Here is a 21,987-nt window from a genome sequence, read left to right on the forward strand (position 1 = left end):
CAATTTGTCCAATTATCCATTCATCTAATATCCTGATTACCACCTTACTCTCCAGGTAAGAGTGGTATTTAGAATTCTATTCAGTGTGAGGGGACGGGGTGGGTAGGTAGATGGGTGGATGAATGGACAAACTGACAAAGGGAAGGGAAAAAGGAAACATTCCAGAATTTTCTTATTTAATAGGATCTCCTTCATGATACTTCTTGGGATGTAAAGAGAGCTTGGTGTAAGGAAATTAATTTTGACAAAAAACTTGTACGACTGAGTAAAGGCAGTTTCTTAACCCATCCTCAATCCCTAAGAGATTTTCTTAAAAATCTATGGACAACCAAAGAGGAAGCATATTTGTCCCTTTCCAAATGGGGACAATGTGACTCCTCCAAGGTTATTTACAACACTGGCTCCAGAAAGCAGCAGCCTCCTGTCAGCCATTTGGGAATGGGCAGTTAGAGCCGCACATTTTGGAACCAGCCAGGTCTCTCGAGTCTGATGTCTGAAGAGCATTTCAGTCCACTTCCACTTCAGGGCTGGTGAGGGTTAGGGGTGTCTGGCGGTCCTGGTCAAGGTTCTATCCTTTGATAACAGCAATTGGCCTCAGTTTGATAGCCTTCTTGCTGATTCCAGCATCGTGGCAGGTGTTCACCACATCTGTCACGTTCTTATAGGATTCAGGAGCCTGCAGGGGAGGAATTAAACATTTTTAAAAGTCTACTCAAAATGGAATCTTTAAAAGCATTAAACTTCACTTGTAATTAAAGATATGTAATTTAAAATACTGATTTTTTTTTTTTTGCCTATCAAATTAGCAAAGATTAAAATAATGATTAAGCTTAATGTTGGTATTTTATATTTTTCCTGTTATTTCCCAAATTTTCTCCGAAGAACATGTATTACCTGTATAACCAGGAAAAGCAGTAAACATTATTGAATAAAACATACACACCAATACCCGACTGAAAAGACATGCACCAAACCATTATCTTAGTGGCAATTATCTCTGGATGGTAGAGTTATTGGTAATTTTAATGTTCTCTCTTTATAAATTTCTACAGTTGCCAAAATTACTACAATGAACATATATTACCTCTATAATAAGGGAAAATTATTAAAATATAAACTATTAATTGTGTGCGTGTATGTGTGTATATAAATAAATTTCTCTGGGTTCCTAGCAAGACCTCCAAAACCCCTTCCTCCCACCCAGACTCACTGTCTTGCCAACATTAGAATTCATCTCATCATATACACCCTTTATCCCTCATGTCAACACTAGAAGCTTAGGCCTCCCAGACCCACTCCCATAGGGCTTTGTATATGCCCTTTTTATAATATACCATTTCCTTTCAATTTCTGAAACTTCTATTGTGGCCTCGGGAACTCCTGCCAGTGAGTCAAGTGCAAACTCCTTTCCATCTTCCCCCTCTTCTTTGAACACTGCCTTCACCCTCCTGTTCCACTGAAACGTGGTTCTCCCAACGGTATTACATCTCCCTCCAGCTTTTCTGAAGCGGTAGCTGTTTTCTTTCCCAAACGGGGTCATGCTGTTGGGCCCAGAAGTGGGATAAGTATCCTTGCTCTTCACGGTGGTTTCCAGACCATCCTCCCTCTCTCCTAAGAACTCCCAGTTTTGAATCTTGCAGTCATCATATATTAGACCATCTACCACCTCTTCTTGTTGGAGTTACGTACTGGACTATGAATCACTCTCCATTATTATTTGGGCTCTCTGCCACTCTCTCCTGCTCTAATTCTGAATGAATTCAATACCCAGGGAGTGGATCCCTCTAGTACACTGATTTCTGCTCCTCCAGCCATTCACTCTCAGGGTCATACCAGAGCCTATCATTACCAAGGACCACAACTTCTCTATCATCTCAATTTCTAGCACCCCAGGCGGGTGACCACAGCCTGGCTTTCCCTTGTAGCCCACCTCCAACAATCCTTTGAGCCCACAAGGACCTACAATTCCTCTGTTATCACCCTCAACAACCTTGCTCCTCTTTCACTGTGCTGTACCTGCCCAAGAAATCACATCTCTGGTTAAAGCTAACCAAACCACCTAGTTTATGCCTGCACCCAATCACTGAATTCAGGTGGAGTCTGGGTGCTGCCTGACAATCATCCAAAGTTCCACCGGGCCAAATACTCTCTCTCTCAGATGATTATTTCAGACCTGCTTGCACATCCTCTCAGTTACTGACATCACTTCCTATTACGCTGAAAAAAAAAAAAAGAAGCAACCAGAATATAATTTCCATAAACTTTCTCTCCATATCTTCCCCGCCTATCTGCATTTGTGCTTTCTCTCCTTTTAATAAGGATGAACTGTCATACCATCTGATGCATTAACTCTACTTTGGGGATCATATTCTAATTATTAAACATCTAGAAAAAAGCTTCATGCATGAAGATACTCACGACAACTTAATTTATAAAGTAGCAAAAATTTGGAAGATATTTAACTGTTCACTAATATGAACAGAAATGTACGGTACTCTGCTGGGTGGAATATTCAGCAATCATTAAAAAATGATACTTATAAAGTCAATATAAACTAATATGCATTAAAAAAGGGCTCCAAAATGTTTGTAAACTACAATTACAACTAACTTAAAAAGGATTTAGGGGAAAAAATGGCAGCAAGTATCCCAAAAAGGAGGTGGTAATTGTGTTAGGGGAGCCCTGGTGATGCAATGGTTAAGCACATGGCTGCTAATCAAAAGGTCTGAGGTTCAAACCCACCCAGCAGCTCCATGGGAGAAAAGATGTGGCTATCTGCTGCCTTCAAGATTACAGCCTTGGAAACCCTATGGGGCAGTTCTACTCTATCATATAGGATTGCTATGAGTGGGAATCAACTCGATGGCATACAACAATAGTTGTGTTAGGGCACTGAGCTTCTGGATGACTATTTTTTCTCTTAAACTTTTTAGAAAGGAGTTACGTTGGTTTTAATTTAAAGATCTGTACGCATATGTATACATCCAGATAATTTAAATAAAATCTTTACTGTGAATCAAACAGAATTACATTTTTCAAAACTTTTCCTCCCCTTTTCAGAAGACTGCTTTCAGGTTTAAACAGTAAATAAACAGTTATGTAAAAGAAAGGTTAAAATGTGTTAGCTCAAACTACCTTTCAAGTTTAATATGTAGACAGAGACTGTACATGGGAAGTAAAAATCATTTTTATGGACCTGGCTTGTAATAATCTCCAAACAAAAGAGAAGAGAATGATAAATCCTAAATGAGATCATTCAAGAAGCAAACATAATTTCTAATAATATCAGAACTTGTTGTCTCGGTATACTGGCACAAACCATAAGCAGTTTTCTACTGAAAAATTATAAAAATTTCACTTACCTCTTCCATAACTAGTTTGGGTGAGGCAACACGGATTGCAATTCCCATATCTGCCAATTTGTCTAAGACATCCTGGAAATCTAAGTTACGCCGAGATTTTGCTCGAGACAGCGCACGACCCTAGAATGGAAAAGGATGAACTTCACTTTATAAATGAGAGCTACATTTTATGCTCGATCCCAGCAACTATGGGAATCCTTAGGATTCCCTGATCTACTTAAACTAAAAAGAGTTAATAAAAAAACAAATTTTTTCTACTTTATCAACCTTATTATGTATCTTTTGTTGTAAGTAACATCATATCCTTTTGGAAAATAAATTTCTACTTACACAAAGCATTTTGTATTTAAAATTTAGTTTTATGTATTTGTAACTACTGTTGAATTAATGATAAATTCAATACAAATATAATTATTAATTATCAAGGGTAAGTCTGTTATCACAAAACTTTGTGCTCTTTGTGGGGTTTAAAAAGGGTTTCTCAACCTCAGCATTACTGATGGTTTGGACCAGATAATTCTTTGTGGGGGCTGTTCTGTGCATCCTTGACCTCTACCCACTAGATGTTAGTACCACCCTCCTTTGTGACAATCAAAGCTATCTCCGAGGAGTGGGGAAAAAAAAAACTCAGATGCTGTCAAACATCATCTGGTGGGGGTGGCACAAAATCCAATTGAGAACCACTAGGAAAAATCAGCAGTTGGGAAGCAGCTGGAAATGGGAAGGATCAGAGAAAAAAAAGAAGGGTTAAAACGTATTTCCGAGGGTCTGATCTAGAAGAAGACTATCCTAGACAGTTTCTATTTCCCACTCCAGTACCAGCAGGGCACTCTGATGGCTTAGGACAGAGGCTGGCAAACTATAGGCTCAAGGGCCAAATCTGGCCCGCAATCTGATTTTGTAAAGAAAATCTAATTGGAATATAGCCATGTCCATTTTCTTTATGTATTTTGTCTATGGCTGCTTCCTTACTACAACAGCAGAGCTGAGTAGCTGTGACAGAGACTATATGATCTACAAAACTTAAAACATTTACTATCTATCCCTTTATGGAAAGTTTGCAGATTCCGGGCTTAGAAGGTAAAAGGCAACACGCTGAAATGGGCATGCAGACCATGCCCGGTGGGCTCTGGTTTGCAAACAGGGCATACTTCCAGAGCCTGCAGTGGATCCCCCCAGTAGGAAGGGGCAAATTATGCAGATGACCAGCTCCAGTGAATCACTGAGATTTGCAATGATGTAAATTTGCATGAGTTATAGCTGTATCAGTTATCAACAGTAATAGTAAGCTCAGCTAGTATGACATTTTTCCAGTCCAGATTTTCTGGACTTGCAGGGATGAAGAACAGACCTTAGTTCTATAGGTAGGAGACATGAGAGACCCAAACCTCCACTTTGTTAATGCTCGGTCAGGTACATTTACCTGTCCAAACGCAAAATCATTACTAAACTGAAGAGACCACTTCTAAGCCAGCTTCCATTTTCCTTACCGCTCCATGACAGGTGGTTCCAAAGGTTTCAGTCATGCCCTGTTCAGTGCCAGTAAGAACGTAACTACAGGTTCCCATGGTGCCACCAATAAGCACCGGTTGTCCAGTGAGCTGAGAATGCAGACAAATCAAACATGTTAGACTTTAAGAAAGTGTAAGTTTTAATGCCTAAGATGTAAATTTCTATTTGCATTGTGGGACTGTAGGAGAATCCTGGGCCTCTAAACTCAGTGCCTCTTGTATTAAGAAGTTATTTTCATTTTTTGATAGCTGGGAAGGGGGAGGGGGAGCGATAATGTGAGAACTAGTAAAAATGCAGAAGACAGACGGAATGTAAGAGCAAAGCAAAATTCAAATGTGTAGTGAAGAGTTACTGTAAGGACCATCCTGGGCAAGGCACCTGCCCTCACTGGGCCTAGCTTTCTTACCTATAAAATGTGAGGACATGCTAAAGGCCTTTCTAACTCTACTACAGCCAGACACCAAAAGGCTAACAGGAATTCAACAGACAATTCAAGTTTAATCATAATCTTGCCTTTGCAATACTCTAGAATGTCTTCCAATAATTCAAAGGCCTTTAAAAAGATAATCTTAATTCATTTTAATATAGTAAAATATACCTCAACAGCACAAATGATGTGGGGGGTGGGTGGGGCGTCACTGCCTTCAGAGAATGGGAACCACGGTTCTCAAGGGAGACAGATTGTTTTGTTTTCATAATTGCTACATTTGTAAATTCATCCATATGCAGAACTATCTAAACCATGCCCCCATCGTAAAACCACAAACCCAGGCTCCGTACCTGGTAATCCACGGCAATGAGGGGGTGGTGAGGAGGGAAAGCTCGGGTGGATCCCTTCCTGTGCACCAACAGCGTCCGCTCCTTTCCGTCCACCACATGTTGCTCTATCTTGGCAATATTGTGAGAAACGTCATAGATCACATGTAGGTCCAAGTCATCCGGGGTTGTGTTGAAGACCTTGGCAAAGGCCTAAGAGAAAAAGCTTAAGTTAAAAGCAGTCAGAACCAGCTCTTTAGACTGTATCTTCTTGATTTTAGCTAGTTTATTCCTGAAGGAAGTGAGAGATTTAAGAGTCCAAACGTGTCATATTGTTAATCTTTGCATAAATGACAAAAACTGCCTTTGAGACCATATAGTCCATTCTTGGGTCCATAAATTCCCACTCTGGTTGAAGAGCTGCCTGGCTATTCTTGATCCCAGTGCCTTCTGAATCTCAGTGAATGGCACCTCTGTCTATTCTGTTGTTCAAGCCAAATTCAAGGAGTAATTCTTGATTTCTCTCCTTCCTTCACACTCCACATCCAGTACCAATATCCTGCTGATTTAATTTACAAAGACAACAAAATCTTGGTTACTTTCCCAATATTCTATTTTATTATATAAATTTCCAGAGCAAAATCCCACAGGCTTTGATTTGACTATTCTATGTTTTACAGCACTTAACTTCACCGCGACCAACTAGGAATGAAAGAGCAACTTCAACGGCACCTGACGGGTTAAGAAGGTCATGGAGGAGCGGTTGACCCAGGCATAGTTCCCAGCCGCAGCCATTCCCTTCAGGTAGTCCTGACCCTCTGTGGAAGCAATTCGAGCACAGGCCAACTGACGGTCATTGACTATAATCTTGTCTCTCTTCATGGCTTTTTCCATAGCTACCAGTGCATCTGGACCAAGAGAGAAAGAGACCCACATCGACCACGTTTCCCTTTATAATTCAGATTTACTACAGAGAGGAAGGCTACAGTTAAACCCATACTACAAGAACAAGAAGAAAAATACAACTTTCCCTTTCAAGTATTTCTGAGCTCATCTATTTGCTCAGTCAAGATTTGGGTATTAAGAATGTTCTTGGTCAGAGTCCTATGACACATGCCATGTGGGTTACAAAGATAACATCTGCACTCCAGGACCTCTTGGCCTTCTAAGGCGAAGAATGAGATGTATACATAAATAGCAACAACCTGGTCTTAGTTACTACATTTCCTTCTGCACGTGAAGGAATGAGAATAGAGGTAGTAAAATATGTCTCATTACCATCATGCTTTTAAAAAAAGAAAATTTTTTCTACTGCCTTAATATAAAGGAGCTACAGAGAAGTTGCTACATCTTAGATCTTCTGTAGAAGGGTCAAATCCATGATAAGGTGTAGAGGGACTGTACTCAGGAGAATGTTCAAAAACACTAATCAGTGCTTCCTGCATTTGCTAAATATTCTACAGGGCCAGGTTGGCATAAATTATTAAATTCTCAAAAGATGAAATGCACATACAAGACTAAATTATAACATTAGATTTACTTAAGCTTATAGTAATTTCCATGTACCTATATAATTTCATATATTCCTAAATCCTTTCATACACCCTACGAGTCAACCAAAGTGACCTGCCCACTCTCTCTGTCTCCTGCTTTTGTTCATGCTGTCTTTTTGTCACAAGTGCCATTTGTGTGACTGTCCAAAGTGCAAGGCCAGGCTCAAATGCTGTGTCAGTGAAGCCTTCCCTGAAATCTTTTTCTTAAATATATTTCTCTCTCCAGTAGTACTAATTGCTACTTTCTGTCTTTTTCATTTAAATAAATATGATTCACGAGACAGTTTGAGGGCAGAGTACTGTCTGAATTACTGAATCCATCGTAACACAGTATCCTGCAGGGTAGGTACCCAATATGTATTTGCTGAAGGAATGTCTGTTCCACAAACTCCACAATATCAGTATTTTCTCACTCTGTTAGTAACCGGTAATGATAAACATAACAACTAGAGCCAACACTAAGTGTCAGGCACTGATTTAAGTGTTTTACATTTATTACCTCATTTAACCTCCCACAACAACACCATATGAAATAATTAGGTCCAGAATATACCTGTGGCTACTTGGTGGCCCAAGCCTCTGCTCCCACTGTGGATCATCACACACACCTGTCCCTTGTGGTCGATGCCCATTTTCTTAGCAGCGTACTCATTGAAAATCTCATCCACAACCTGAATTTCTGCGTAATGGTTGCCGGCTCCCAGGGTCCCCAACTGCAAATTTAAGAATGTCTGATAAAATGGCTTCTAGTTCAGTTTAAAAAAAAAAAAAATCCATTTTAAAAGCAAAGAGTTGTAAAAGGAAGACAACAACATAAATTCACAAATCGTGTTTTACATAACAAAAAAATTTCTAAGCCTCAGAAATGCTTCACTCATTTAAAGCAATATTCCACACAACAAAACAAATGTAGGCAAGCTCCTGAAGTTAATTATTATAAATCTGCTTAAGGTACACATATATAAAATGCTTCATACACTGACAGGAAAGCTGGTAATAGGGAACTCAAGGTTGAGAAGGGAGAGTGTTGACATGTCGTGGGGTTGTTAACCAATGTCATAAAACACTATGTATACTAACTGTTTAATGAGAAACTACGTGTTCTGTAAATCTTCATCTAAAGTATAATTAAAAAAAAAAAAAAAAAAAAAAAAAAACGATTGCCCAGGAGCAGAAGCTTGAAGAGACAAGGACCTTCCTCCAGAATTGGCAGAGAGAAAAAGCCTTGCCCTAGAGCTGGCACCCTGAATTCTGACTTCTAGCCTCCTAAAACCCAAAACCAAACCCACTGTTGTCTGGTTGATTCTAACTCATAGCCTCCTAAACTGTGAGAAAATAAATTCGTTTGTTAAAGCAGAGAAAAAAAAAAAAAAGCTTCATAAACCAAAACAACGCAGGTCATTACGTAGCTCATAGGACATTTTAAGTGACGTGATAAGAAGGGTCAAATTTTGGGATCAACTCTGGTAAATGCCATCTCTTAGAAAAGGCCCAAGTTCAAATAGGATTTCTGAAACACCTGAGTTTAATGATGCTCACCATCACCCATCACTGAAAAACTATATCCTGTACCTGAGGCTGGGCATCCCTGGCTGGCATAAGTGGTTAAGTGCATGGTTGCTAACTGAAAGGCTGGCAGTTTGAGCTCAACCAGAGGTACCTCAGAAGAAAGGCCTGGTGACCTACTTTGAAAAAATAGCCATTGAGAATCCTATGGAGCAGCACAGTTATACTCTGACATACATGGGGTCACCATGAGTTGGAACTGACTTGATGGCAACCGGTTTGGTCTGGTTCTGGTTTATAACTGAGGCTAAAAGATGATTTCAAGAACCAGAGAACGCCCTGCTAGAAAAGTCTTTAGAAGCCACCTAGTTTTAATTACCTCAGTTTCAGATGAGGGAACTAGATCCAGAGAGACAAAGAGACACACCTTGAGACATGCCAAGATCCCAGTGAATTAGTGGCAAAGCCAACACAATTAGTTGTAAATTTCAAACATCTGGAACGTTCTTGGCGCCCTGGTGGCAAAGTGGTTAAGAGCTCAGCTGCTCCTTAGAAACCCTATGGGGCAGTTCTACTCTGTCTGATAGGGTCGCGATGAGTCGGAATCAACTCGACGGCAATGGGTTTGGTTTTGGAATGTTCTTACCTCATGGACACCATGCATTGACAAAGTGTCCCTCTTTCACCTTCGATGGCAGCAAGCTTTGGGCCCAATTTATATATTGTCGAAGTATGCACTGTATATATGTAATGTTGGATAAGTTGTAAACTTTACATCATATCCTATTTTTTTCCCATTCACTTCTAACTCATGACATTTTGTTTTATTTTATGAACATTTTGAAGCCCCTGATATCTTTTTAGAGTAAGAATGAATGAAGCATAAAAAAAAAGTTGGTTTCCCCCACCCAGAAACCCTCATTCATTTATTTATTGTGGTAAAAAACATATATAAAACATTTACCAATACAAATTTTTTTACAGGTGTAGTTCAGTGACATTGATTACGTTCATCATGGTGTGCAACCATTATCAGTATCCTTTTCCAAATGATTCTACCAATTTGTGTGTTTTTGATATACTGTGAAAAAACTTGAGGATATGCTTGTTAAATGGAAAAGAGAATTTTTTTTCCAAACAAAAACAAAGCATAAGAAAATAACGTATTGCCCTCCAAGGAGAGTTACCTGAGGAAGGCCTCTTTTTTTGGCCCTTGGAGAGACCTTGTTGGGGTCGGCCTGCAGCATCCTTCCATACTCCTCACAGTGCTCCTTGTCTTCAGCCCAGGCATAGCCTTCTCTCAAGGACCAGTCCACACCCATCTCCAAGGCCTCCTCCAAGTCTCTGAAGTAAGTAATAAGATGCTAGTCATTTCACAGCAAAGGAAGATCGAAACCCAAGGATGTGCCAGAAGATAAGTCAGATAACTGGGATCTTCTAAAAAGTAAACACTTATGCTCATCAAAAGACTTCATCAGAAGAGGAAAAAGAGAACCTACAGACTGGGAAAAAAATTTTGGCTATGACAAATCCGACAGAGGTCTAATCTCTAAAATCTACAGGAAAATCCAGAATCTCTACAACTAAAAGATAAATAATCCAATTAAAAAATGGGCAAACGAAATGAACAGACACTGCACTGAAGAAGACATTCAAGCGGCTAACAGACACATGAGGAAATGCTCCCGATCACTAGCCATTAGAGAAATGCAAATCAGAACCACAATGAGATACCATTTCAACCTGGCATTATTGGCCCGAATCAAAAAAACCAGAATATAACAAATGTTGGAGAGGCTGTGGGGAGATTGGAACTCTTATGCACTACTGGTGGCAGTGCAAAACAGTACAACAATTTTGGAAAACGATATCGTGTTTCCTTAGAAAGCTAGATATCAGAAATACCATATGATCCGGCAATCCACTCCTAGGAATATATCCTACAGAAATAAAAGCCACCACACAAATAGACATATGCACACCCATGTTCACTGCAGCGTTGTTCACAATAGCAAAAAGATGGAAACCTAGATGCCCATCGACAGATGAATGGATAAACAAACGATGGTACATACACACAATGGAATACTATGCAATGATAAAGAACAATGATGAATGCGAAGCATCTCACAGCATGGATGAATCTGGAGGGCATTATGCTGAGTGAAATAAGTCAATCACAAAAGGACAAATATTCTATGAGGCCACTATTATAAAAATTCATGAAAAGGTTTACACACAAAAGGAAACAATTTTTGATGGTTACAAGGAGGGGTGGGGGTAGAAAAACACTAAATAGACAATAGATAAGTGGTAACTTTGGTGAAGGGTAAGACAGCACACAATACTGGGGAAGCCAGCACAACTTGTTCAGGGTAAGGTCCTGAAAGCTCCGTGGACAAATCCAAACTCCCTTAGGGACCAAATTACTGGGCTAAGGGCTATGGGGAACATGATCTCAGGAAACATCTAGCTCAATTAGCATAACATAGTTTATAAAGAAAATGTTCTACATTCTACTTTGGTGAATAGCGTCTGGGGTTTTAAAAGCCTGTAAGCAGCCATCTAAGATATTCTACTGGTCTCACCCCTTCAGGAGCAAGGGAAAAAGAAGAAAACTAAAGACACAAGGTAAAGATTAGTCCAGAGGACTAACAGACCACAACTACCACGGCCTCCACCAGACTGAGTCCAGTACAACTAGATGGTGCCTGGCTACCACCGACTGCTCTGACAGGGATCACAATAATAGAGTCCCAGACAGAGCTGGAGAAAAATGTAGAACAAAATCCTAACTCATCAAAAACAAAAAAAAAGTGACTAGACTTACTGGCCTGACAGAGACTGGAGAAGCTCCCCCCCCCCCAAGTATGGCCCCTGGACACTCTTTTAGCTCAGTAATGAAGTCACTCCTGAGGTTCACCCTTCAGCCAAAGATTAGACAGGCCCATAAAACAACACAACACTAAAGGGGCACACCAGCCCAGAGGAAAGGACGAGAAGGCAGGAGGGGACAGGAAACCTGGAAATAGGGAGCACAAAGTCAAGAAGGGTAGAGTGTTGACATGTCGCGGGGTTGGCAACCAATGTCAGAAAACAATGTTTACTAATTATTTAATGAGAAGCTAGTTTGTTCTGTAAACCTTCATCTAAAGTATAAGAAACAAAACATAACATAACAAAACAAAAAACCTAATGGTGACCACATCTCTAAAGGGCAGAGAAGAACACTAAATTTATTGACTAGCTCCTATGTACCAGGTATCATGCTAGGGGCGAGATACAGAGTTTATGTGCTCAGTAACTCTAGTTTATTGAGGGAAGCAGTTTCATAAATAATTGCAAGATCATTTATGCCCTTAAGGAACTCTTGGGTACATAAGGGAGTTAAACACATAAAATTATTGTAATATAAAATGCTAAATGGCATATTAGAGGGGACTGTAATTCTACCTGACATTTATAAACCTTTGTACTTTTCAAAGCATTTTTACATTAGATTTACCTCTCTGATCCTGAATTTTGTGAGGCGGCTATCAAGTAGCCAAAGAAAATTTATAAACATAATCATGTATCAGTATCTACCACAAACTTTATCACAGTTATCCACTTTCATTAATAATTTATGAAACATTACAGTCAAATAATAAATTAAAGATATCTAAATTTTCTCAAGGAGCCCTGGTGGTGCACTGGTTAAAAGCTTGGCTGCTAACCAACAGGTTGGCGGTTTGAACTCACCAGCCACTCCACTGGAGAAACATGTGGCAGTCTGCTTTCATAAAGATTACAGCCTTGGAAACCCTTTGGCACAATTCTACTCTGTCCTATAGGGTCACTATGAGTCAGAATGACACAGGTTAAATTTTAAGGGCAAACCCCACTATGATAGAAGCACTATGTGGCTTTATTGCACCCGCATTTTGAAGCTAAGGTGCACATACATTAAGCCCTTAAAGAGGAAAATCTCTGATCTTCATCACAGTCCAGTCCTATTCCAAACACAAGACTGTAATTTTCAATGTTCTTTCCCCATGACCCCATATGGCAGCGTATCTCAAACACTGTTGTTGCTAGCTGCTGTTGAGTTGATTTAGACTCATGCAGGCTCCACGTGTTTCAAACATTATTAAAATTCCTATCTAAAATATTTGTAAAGATGCTTGGAATTCATATGTTCCTTGTATGCTTTTCAAAGTGGGGCTGAATGTCAGGGATCACATGAAGCCACAGAACCAGCATCTTCCAAATTTTCCAAGAGCGCAAATTTTACTTCTTTACTTTGAAGGTTGCAGGGGATATAGTGGTAGCATGATGTGAGGTAACAGTACCTTCAAAGAAAGGCCTGACTACTTACCGCCGAAAAATCAGCCACTGAAAACCGTGTGGAGCACTGTTTCACTCTGACACAAATGGGGTCACCAAGAGTAGGAGCTAAACTCAATGGCAACTGGTGGCGGTAGTTCAAAACGTTTTTACATTAATATATGTACTGAATAGAATGTAGGATTCACATGAATTTTAGAGATAAAACAGAAGACATCAAAGAACATACTTGTTGGGCACACTCTTTTGCGACTCAAGTTCCCTGAAAAGTTTCAGGTACACTGCTTTACATAAGCTATAACGCAGTACAATTGTCAACGGCCACCTGAAAAGCATGCTGTAGCGTTATATTTAATTCTCTACTTTAAAATATATTATACCCTAGCTGAAGAACAAGGAGTCCTGGTGGCGCCATGGTTAAGCAGTTGGCTGGTAACTGAAAGGTTGATGGTTTGAACCCACCCAGTGGCTCTGCTGGAGAAAAGACCTGGTGATCTGCTCCTGCAAAAATTTCAGCCTAGAAATCCCACGGGGCAGTTCTACATATAGAGTCATTCTGATTTGGAACTGACTTAACAGCAGACAACAAGAAGCTAAAGAACACATTCCATCATCCAAAATGGAAGGTTCTGGATGAATACATCAGGTTGACTGACAAAAGAATACAGCATCTGAAGTCAAATGATCCTTGAACTAATTAGTTATTTCTCTAAACCCCAGTTACCTTACTTGTAAATTAGGGATAACATTAGGGTTATCTTCTACATGAAATATGATGCAGGTACACTAGAGTACAGTGCCTTACATATAGGAAGTGCTCAATAAGTGTCAATGGCTATTATTCCGTTATACTGAACATCAGTTAACTAATGTCTCTAATAAATGGGCTGGACCTGGTGCTTAAAAAACAATCTGTTACCACTTCCTAAAAAGTGACTGAACACTCCACCATCTCCCAGGGGTCCTACATTGGTTATGGATGTGATGGCCATTCAGTTATGACCTCTCTTATTCCAGTTACTGGAAACTTGTGCTCTTACTTGGCATTCATTGGGATGACACCTTTTGATCCCACCCCAACAGGAATGTGGTCAAACATAGCCTGGGCAAGTTGCTCCTTCACGGGCTGAACATCACTTTCATCTAAATTGGTTCTTAGCAAACGGACACCACAGTTGATATCAAATCCGACACCACCTACAGAACAGAGGAAAGTAGTCAGATATTATCAAAAGCAGGTGGTTGGGCATTGTTACCTGCAGTTTCCATTAATATTGGGTTAAAAAAGACAATCATTCTATTAAAGATAACTTTGTTTAAAGTGCCTATCAAAGTGGTTCTCTGTTGGGTAAAGTTTAATTACACCAAAACAAAATTAACAAACATACTGAAGATAATTTATCAGCCAGGAAGGCACAAATGAACAAGGAGTAAGTAACATCTAGAAGGGATGAGATCAAAATGTGATTTAGCTGCCTTTTTTCTTGACTACTCTTGACAGGGATTATAAATTCTATCAGTCTTTTCAAATAACCAATTTTTGGCTTTGTTGATCCTTTCTACCTTTTCATTTAGTAACATTTGCTCTTAGTTCCATCTTTTTACTGTCTGATTTGCTGTTTTTTCTCTTTTTCAAATGAATCTTATTTCCACCTTTTTACTTTCTTTATGTCTAATTTGTTGGTTTCTCTCTTTTTCAGATGAATGATTAAGTCACTGTTATTTCAGCTTTTCTTCTTTCCACTTTGCGCACGTAAGGCTATAAACTGCCACCTAAGCATGGCATCATAATAACCCACAAGTTTTAGACAAAAGTATTTTTTATTAAAGGAGCCCTGGTGATGCACCAGTTAAGTGCTTGGCTGCTAACCCAAAGGCTGGCGGCTGGAACTCACCCAGTGGCTCTGGGGGAGAAAGACTCGGTGATCTGCGTCCGTAAATATTATGGCCCAGGAAACCCTATGTGGCAGTTCTACTATATAACAAGAAATCGCTATGAGTTGAAATTGATTTGACAGCACCTAATAACAACATTTTTTATTAATGGAATCCCTGGGTGGTGTAAATGGTTAAGCGTTTGGCTACTAACCAAAAGGCTGGCAGTTTGAATCCACCCAGAAGTACCTCAGAAGAAAGGCCTGGTGATCTACTTCCAAAAGATCACAACCATTAAAAACCCTATGGAGTGCACTTCTACTCTGAAATATTTAGGGTCACCCTGAGTCTGAATCAACTCGATGGTAACTGGTTTGGTTTTGGTTTTACTTCATATTAACTTAAGTTAAAAATATTTTCTAATTTATTATTTTTCTTAAGCTATTTGGTTACTTAAAAGCATACTGCCTGATTTCCAAATATATGATTTCTAGTTTCTGTTTTTGTTGACAATTTCCAACTTAATTCCACTGCCTCTATATCAGTGGTTCTTAAAGTGTATGTAGTCCAGAGACACCTGGGGAGTGGGAGGGGCAAGATCCTTTCAGATCTATAAGACTAAGCTTTTATAATATTGCTAAGACATTATTTGCATTTTAAATTCTCATTCTCTCATGACGGTAAAGTTTTCCAAAGGCTACACGATACGTGATGATATCTTTGTTCCGATGGACAGTGAAATGTGTACTTGTGTATTCCTGTGTTTTAAAATTTTCTGTTTTAATTTCTAGTACGGTAAACATTGATATTTACCCAGCCTTTCTAGTTATTCTCAGTAGGGGCTTGGTCTGAAATAACTTAGTCTACCACTGCCACAAGCAGACTCTCAAGATGTAATTTAAACTTTCATTTTTAATTCAGACCTTCTGGAAGCAAAGATCTCAGTGCTGGTGTGGAATGTTTTCAGTGAGAGAACCCCACAGCAGAAAAGATGTATAGAACGCGAGATAAGTAATGATGAGAATAAACACTTACTGAGTACTTCCTATGTACCCAGCCCGGTTCAACATATTTTACTTGTTTTTACTCATTCAATCCTTACAATAATGCTATGTGCTAACATTATTAGCCCCAATTTGCCCCTGAGGTAACTGAGACACAAAGGTAAATAATTTGCCAAAGAAGTGTTTGTTTTGTAGTCTGTGTCTGAACGTTGCTGTTGTTGTTAAGTGCCGTCCAGTCGGTCCCGACTCACAGTGACCCTGTGTACAAGAGAAGGAAACACTGCCTGGTCCTGTGCCATCCTCCCAACTGTTGCTATGTTTGAGCCCATTGTTGCAGTCACTGTGTCAATCCATGTCTGAACAGTGCCTGGCATACAGTCGGAGTCCAACAAATTTTCAATAAATATATGCTTTGTTGGATATTTGAGAGCTTCTGAGTGGTCATAATCAATTTTCTCAGTAAATGAGAGGAAAAGAAATGATAGAGTATGATGACACTGAGAGGTACACAAAAAGAGAAGTTGTGCATTGTTTCAGAAAAACATGGCTCACAGAGAGAAATCGCAAACCTGACAGCAGACATGTGTACACAGTGAACTCACCTGGCGAAACCACAGCATCAGGGTCATTCATATCAAAGGCTGCCATGTTCCCAATAGCAAACCCATAACCTGAGTGGACATCAGGAAGACCAATGGAACGCTGAAAGAGAATCAGAAGATGAAACAGCACTTTCTCAGTATGGCACTGATGGGCCTGATACTGATTCCCAAAGAGGCTGCAGGCTGAAGCCTTCCCAAAAACCAAATTTCATTTTCATGAAATCTCTACTGGTGGAAATTCGGTGTGAAAACTCCTAATCACAAAGCAAAATATATGGCGAAATCCTTTCTATAAAGTCTGACCAGAAACTAAGGAACCCGAAAACAAAAAAGCTTCAGAATAACAAGATATGAGGACCACATACCAACTTTAATGTATTATCACATTTTACAGATGATCTTAAGGCACTGATAAATCATGCTCATGTTGGGTTAATAGAAAGGCAACAGGCGATCTACACAGGTCCTGAGTGTTTAAACAATCACAGACAAACATAACCCATTTCATCTTATGAATACTCTATACTTTCTATATTTGGAGCCTGAAAAAGGATTCTGACCCAGGAAGAGTGCAGGTCAAATACGGAAAGATATGGAAACATCTAAACACTTATGAATTCCTTAAATGCACAAGCCAATCTATTTCCCCCACAAGTGGCCAGCACTGTAACCGCCCTAAAGATCTCAAAAACTGTTTGCTGAATAGACAAATACACTTCCAACATCTACCTCTAATGGCAGAATGTGAACGTTGGGTTGCACTGTCCAGCTCTGTCCCTGTGTTATTGCCACCACACTCCTTCTCCAATCATGTCCAGAAGAGCTATGCAGCCCTCTCTCCCTAGACGCAGTCTTAACCCTTAAACTTCTTTCTACTTCTTCTCCAACCCTCCTCTTGAACACGGCTATAGTGAAACCTACAATAATGGTGTAGTCACCTAGGGATAATGACGTATTACAAATAAAGAAGAAAACACAAAAACCAGTTCAATGTCCTTGACAGTGTATAGGTTCTAGCCATGGAAACCAGAAATCAAGCTGTTATCCAGACTAGATGACTTCTTTAAGTCCATGGTTATTTCAAGATGTTCGAAGGTCACTGTCTAAGCGACACCATTGTCAGTTAGGCATGACCATTCACCCAGTCAATAAACTTTCAGAGTAAGAGGAAATAAAAACGATTAAGGCTCTGGACTTTGACTCACATGAACAATTCCAGGCAGGGCTGCCACATTGCCAATCTGTTTCATAGCTGGCAGGAAGCCACCAATACCTGGAGATAAAGATTCAACATCAGGAAAGAAGACATGTTTGATTTTTAGCATTAAGTATAGTCACATGTTTCTAGGTTGCATTAAATGAAGGGGAAGTGGTTAGGGCTACTAAACCAACAGAGTATAAAAGGCTGTCTGACGGGAGTGGGAGGGAGCCTCTTAAAGGAGGAATCGCATGCACAGGAAAGGCGGTGAGGTACACAACCCGACTAATCACACACATGCTGCCAGCGTTCTGTGTGAACCACGAGGGAGTCTGCAAATGCTCTACTAGGAGATGTCAAAAATAACTATTAAACTTTATGTTGTGAATGTAAAAAAATGTATTCTTTCAATAGTTCAAGTTATTAAAAAACATACAAACAAACAAACAACGGTGGTTTTATCTGAAGTGAAAAACAAGGGCAATGTGGCAGAGGAGTGGAACCGCTGGGTTGAGAGCCGAGGGATTTGGGTTCCAGTCTCAGCTCTGTCACTTGGTACCTGTGTCATCCTAGACCTGGGGAGAGGGGTGTTTACCTAAAATTAGTTTGCTGACCTAAAAAAGAAAAGGGTTAAAACTAGATGATTTTTATTCCTCCACCACCATTAGAAGGAGCTCTGGTGGCACAGTGTTTAAGCGCTTGGCTGCTAACCAACAGGTCAGTGGTTCGAACCCACCAGCCGCTCCATGGGAGAAAGATGTGCAGTCTGCTTCTGTGAAGATTACAGCCTTGGAAACCCTATGGGGACAGTTCCACTGTCCTACAGGGTTGCTAAGAGTCAGAATTGACTCAACAGTACACACCACACACACAGACATACACACACACATCCCATCACTGGAGCATATCAGAGCTTTATAAACTTACCTCTGACCCTCGCTGCAGCTCTGTAAGGCTGGTGTAACAAGCCCTATTTTACAGATGACATAACTGAAGTTCAGTGAGGCTAGTGTGCTGCTGGGAGTCCCTGGGTGGCGCACATGGTAAAGTGCTCAATTACTAGCTGACAGGTTGATGGTTCAAACCTACCCAGAGGTGCCTTGGAAGATAGGCCTGACAATCTGTTTCTGAAAGGTCAGAGATTTGAAAACCCTATGGAACACAATTCTACTCTGCATGAGTCGGAATCAACCCAATGGGAACTAAAAACAGTAACAAGAGTATACTGGTTAAAAATACTGAAGTCAGACCCTCCTGGATCTGAATTCTGGTTCTGTCAACGAAGTTGTGGGATTTTGGGCAAACTAAAATGATTTAACCTTACTGAGTCTTGGCTCATATACCTGTAAAATAATATCTTCCTCTTAAAGTTACTCCAAGAATCACATGAGATTATGCTTGTAAAACACCCAGTAAAGTGTCCAACACATAGCAAGTTCTCAATAAACAGTAGTTCTTGTTACTACTGTCCAGTGTCACCTGAGAAATAAACCACTCTGCTCCAGACCCCTTCCACAAAGCCAAGTGGCTAACTGATTGTGATCATAAATAATGTTTTTTCATCTCATTTCAAGTCTTGATCATTCCTTGACAATATTTCTGCATTTAAAAATCACATTCGAATTACTATTTTCTCAGGCCACAGGGAAGATACCCCTTGTACCACCGCATGTGAGACTCTAAGGTACTCACCACCACCTCGACAGGCATTCCGCAACTCCTCAAACATTAACTTCTCCAAGGCATCGTTCACGTAGAAAACTCCTTCCACCTGACACCAAACAAACAGACTACGTTTGAGCAAGTGTACGAGATAGGCACTGGATAGAATATGAACAGTCCATGTAGTGCTTATTTTTATTTTGCTTTACTATTTAAAACACTTCTACATTACCTTAAGCAAGCACAAAACTTCCTATCAAAAACTACATGATACTCTCATCTTTAACTATGCCTTTAAAGTGTATTTTGCAATGTTCACAAATTGTTTTGTGTACCGATAAAACTTTTTTTTCCCTTTGTGATAAATAAGTCTTCCAAGTATGCTCTCATAAAGCTATAAGGTCTCAGCACTCTCGTGCTTCTAAACTACCAATGGGTTTTGAAGACACAGAATTACAACTCAAATGCTAAACATAAAAATGAAGTCATCTGACCTTAGTGTATTTTTTCTGTGTTTAAAGCAGTAGCAAATTACATTTTATTGTGTTCTATGCTGATTTACAAATATGAGTAAAAATTTTACCACGTAACTGTGTGCTCAGTGGTTAAGATCTCGGTTGCTAACCAAAAGGTTGGCAGTTCGAATCTACCAGCTGCTCCCTGGGAACCCTATGTGGCAGTTCTACTCTGTCCTATAGGGTCCCTATTAGTTGGAATCGACTTGGTGGTAATGGGTTTGTTTTTTTATCAAAAACTTTGGTTTGATATCAAAGAATTGCTGCTGGACAATGACAGAGTGTGTTATCATCATCCTCTTAACATGATCATCTCATGGTATTGCTCATTCTCTATTCCTTCAGGGACCCAGATTTCATACAAAGAAACTGGCCAAATGGAAAACAGCAGAAAGGAGTCTTATCACTGTGGGCTTCTCTCTCCTCTCAGTGTCAAGCTCAGTGCCTGGCTCATAGGGGACATTCAAATAAGCTTTAATATTGAATAAAAGTCAGGAACTTTTTTACCCAGTCACAGGATTGCAAACTTTCAGTGCACTTGCCTGGGCATCTTAAAGGATCTCGCAGGCCATTTAATAACATATGCACCAAAACCTCACACATGCTTTCATTACTTTAACAGAGAATACTGAGCACAAGCAGTGATGAAGCCCAAGTGATACGGTGAATCCACGCTTTCACACTTTCTGGTCTTGGGTTCCCAGTCTCCATATGGCAGGCATCATCGGTCTGAGGAACAAGAATTCAACCTGGCATCAAGCCCTGGCTGAACTTCTTACTAGGTGGGTAGAGAACGCTATGTTACTGACCTAACCCTCGGAGTCCTTCTTCCATAAACATTAAAAAAAAAAAGAAAAAAAACAAAACCCTTCCCTGTTAATCCTCTAGGCTGTTGTGAGGAACAAAACGTTTTTATTAAAAACCAACTTGGAGCAGCGAATACCAATAACTTGGTTCAGCAAACACAGTAAGCGTCATGTAAACGACCAGCATGACTCAGAGGACTGAGTTCCAGATCCAGCAGCTGTACCCCGGATTGGCTCTGCCACCTTGGAAAAGACCACTGACACCTCTGAGGCTCAGGAACATTATATACCTCACGGTGCTTTTATGAGAATTAACTGACGTGTGAAAACGGTTTGCAAGCACCAATTTCGTATTTAGTTGGATCCCCTAGACATATCCCGCTTTGCTCGTCCCTCGTGGTTTGGGGACCACTCCTGTAGGGAAGTGGGGTCGGCGCAGGGTGGGCTGCCCTGGAGCCGGGAGGAGTCGGGGTAGTGGCAGTTGCCGGCCCAGCGCTTGAGAGGGCGCGGAGGAGGCGGGAGAAAGCGGGCCGGGCCAGGGTAGGAGGCGCCGCGGGCCCCGAGCCCCGAGCCCGGAAGGCCCCTCTGCCGGGTCCCCTTCCCTGCTTCACCTGCATGTTAGGAACGAAGCCCTTCTTGATCCTCCAGCAATTTTTGTTGATCTTATCCAAGAACTGCAACTCATCATTATAGTTGCGACTCATGGCGGCGACACCTGATAACCACTTTGAAGAACTAGCGGATGCCGCGCTGTACCACTACCCCTAGAACCGCCTTCTGGCTCTCAATGCGCAGGCGCGGCCGGCTCGGCAGGCAGGGTGGGCAACGGCAAGCGCCGAGGCTCGAAACTCTTTGTAAGAATCGCTTTCGCTCGTTAGGTTATACTGCCCTCTAGAATTTAGTTTTTTGAATCTCTTGTAATTGTTTTCTTCCAGGCTTAATTTAAAGCTAAGCTAAATCCCATAGTTTGTAGTATTCGCTAGTTACCCTTTGTTTTGGAAGTGCTTTTCAGAATCATGAAAACACATTAAATTTGGGTCAGGTCCAACTGCTCTAGTGAATACACCTCTTTGGAGTTTACATCATAGCCAGCTCTCTCTAGCAGCGAGGGGAAAAATACATGCCTGCAGCTGTGAAAGAGAAATGTTTAAATAAATACCACAACTGAAAAAAAAATAATGTTTCAGGATGAATTTGTGGAGATGCATTAAGTAACTTTTCTTTCCGAAGAAACTATCCCAGAGACTGTAACACAACAGTTTATCATTTATTTCAACAAGCACTCGTAGGGACATCTATTATGACCAGGC

At 40.4% G+C, this 21,987-nt stretch overlaps 1 protein-coding gene across 1 annotated transcript; it reads right to left on the reverse strand.

Annotated features, from left to right (window-relative positions):
- Nucleotides 1-148: 148 nt before the first annotated feature.
- Nucleotides 149-21,543, reverse strand: RTCB (RNA 2',3'-cyclic phosphate and 5'-OH ligase). The gene is made up of 12 exons (XM_004373799.2): nucleotides 21,289-21,543; nucleotides 19,387-19,465; nucleotides 17,702-17,769; nucleotides 16,497-16,596; nucleotides 14,056-14,212; nucleotides 9,877-10,033; nucleotides 7,737-7,896; nucleotides 6,363-6,538; nucleotides 5,655-5,843; nucleotides 4,853-4,963; nucleotides 3,363-3,482; nucleotides 149-676 (listed from the first exon to the last, which is right to left on the reverse strand). Exons 1-12 carry the CDS (start codon nucleotides 21,379-21,381, stop codon nucleotides 569-571), a joined length of 1,518 nt encoding a protein of 505 aa, XP_004373856.1. The 5' UTR covers nucleotides 21,382-21,543; the 3' UTR covers nucleotides 149-568.
- Between the last annotated feature and the right edge of the window lie 444 nt (nucleotides 21,544-21,987).

The sequence above is a fragment of the Trichechus manatus genome, unplaced genomic scaffold (genome assembly GCF_000243295.1).
Source record: "Trichechus manatus latirostris isolate Lorelei unplaced genomic scaffold, TriManLat1.0 scaffold00027, whole genome shotgun sequence".
Classification (NCBI taxonomy): Eukaryota; Metazoa; Chordata; class Mammalia; order Sirenia; family Trichechidae; genus Trichechus; species Trichechus manatus.

Bases quoted from the DNA above. Each gene is read 5' to 3' on its own strand.
- RTCB (XM_004373799.2), bottom strand. From the start codon at position 21,381: ATGAGTCGCAACTATAATGATGAGTTGCAGTTCTTGGATAAGATCAAC. The intron at 17,770-19,386 runs GTGAGTACCTTA...CTTTATCTCCAG, and splicing joins GAATGCCTGTCGAGGTGGTG to GTATTGGTGGCTTCCTGCCA. The intron at 5,844-6,362 runs GTGCCGTTGAAG...TTTTTCTCTTAG, and splicing joins TGACCTTCTTAACCCGTCAG to GCCTTTGCCAAGGTCTTCAA.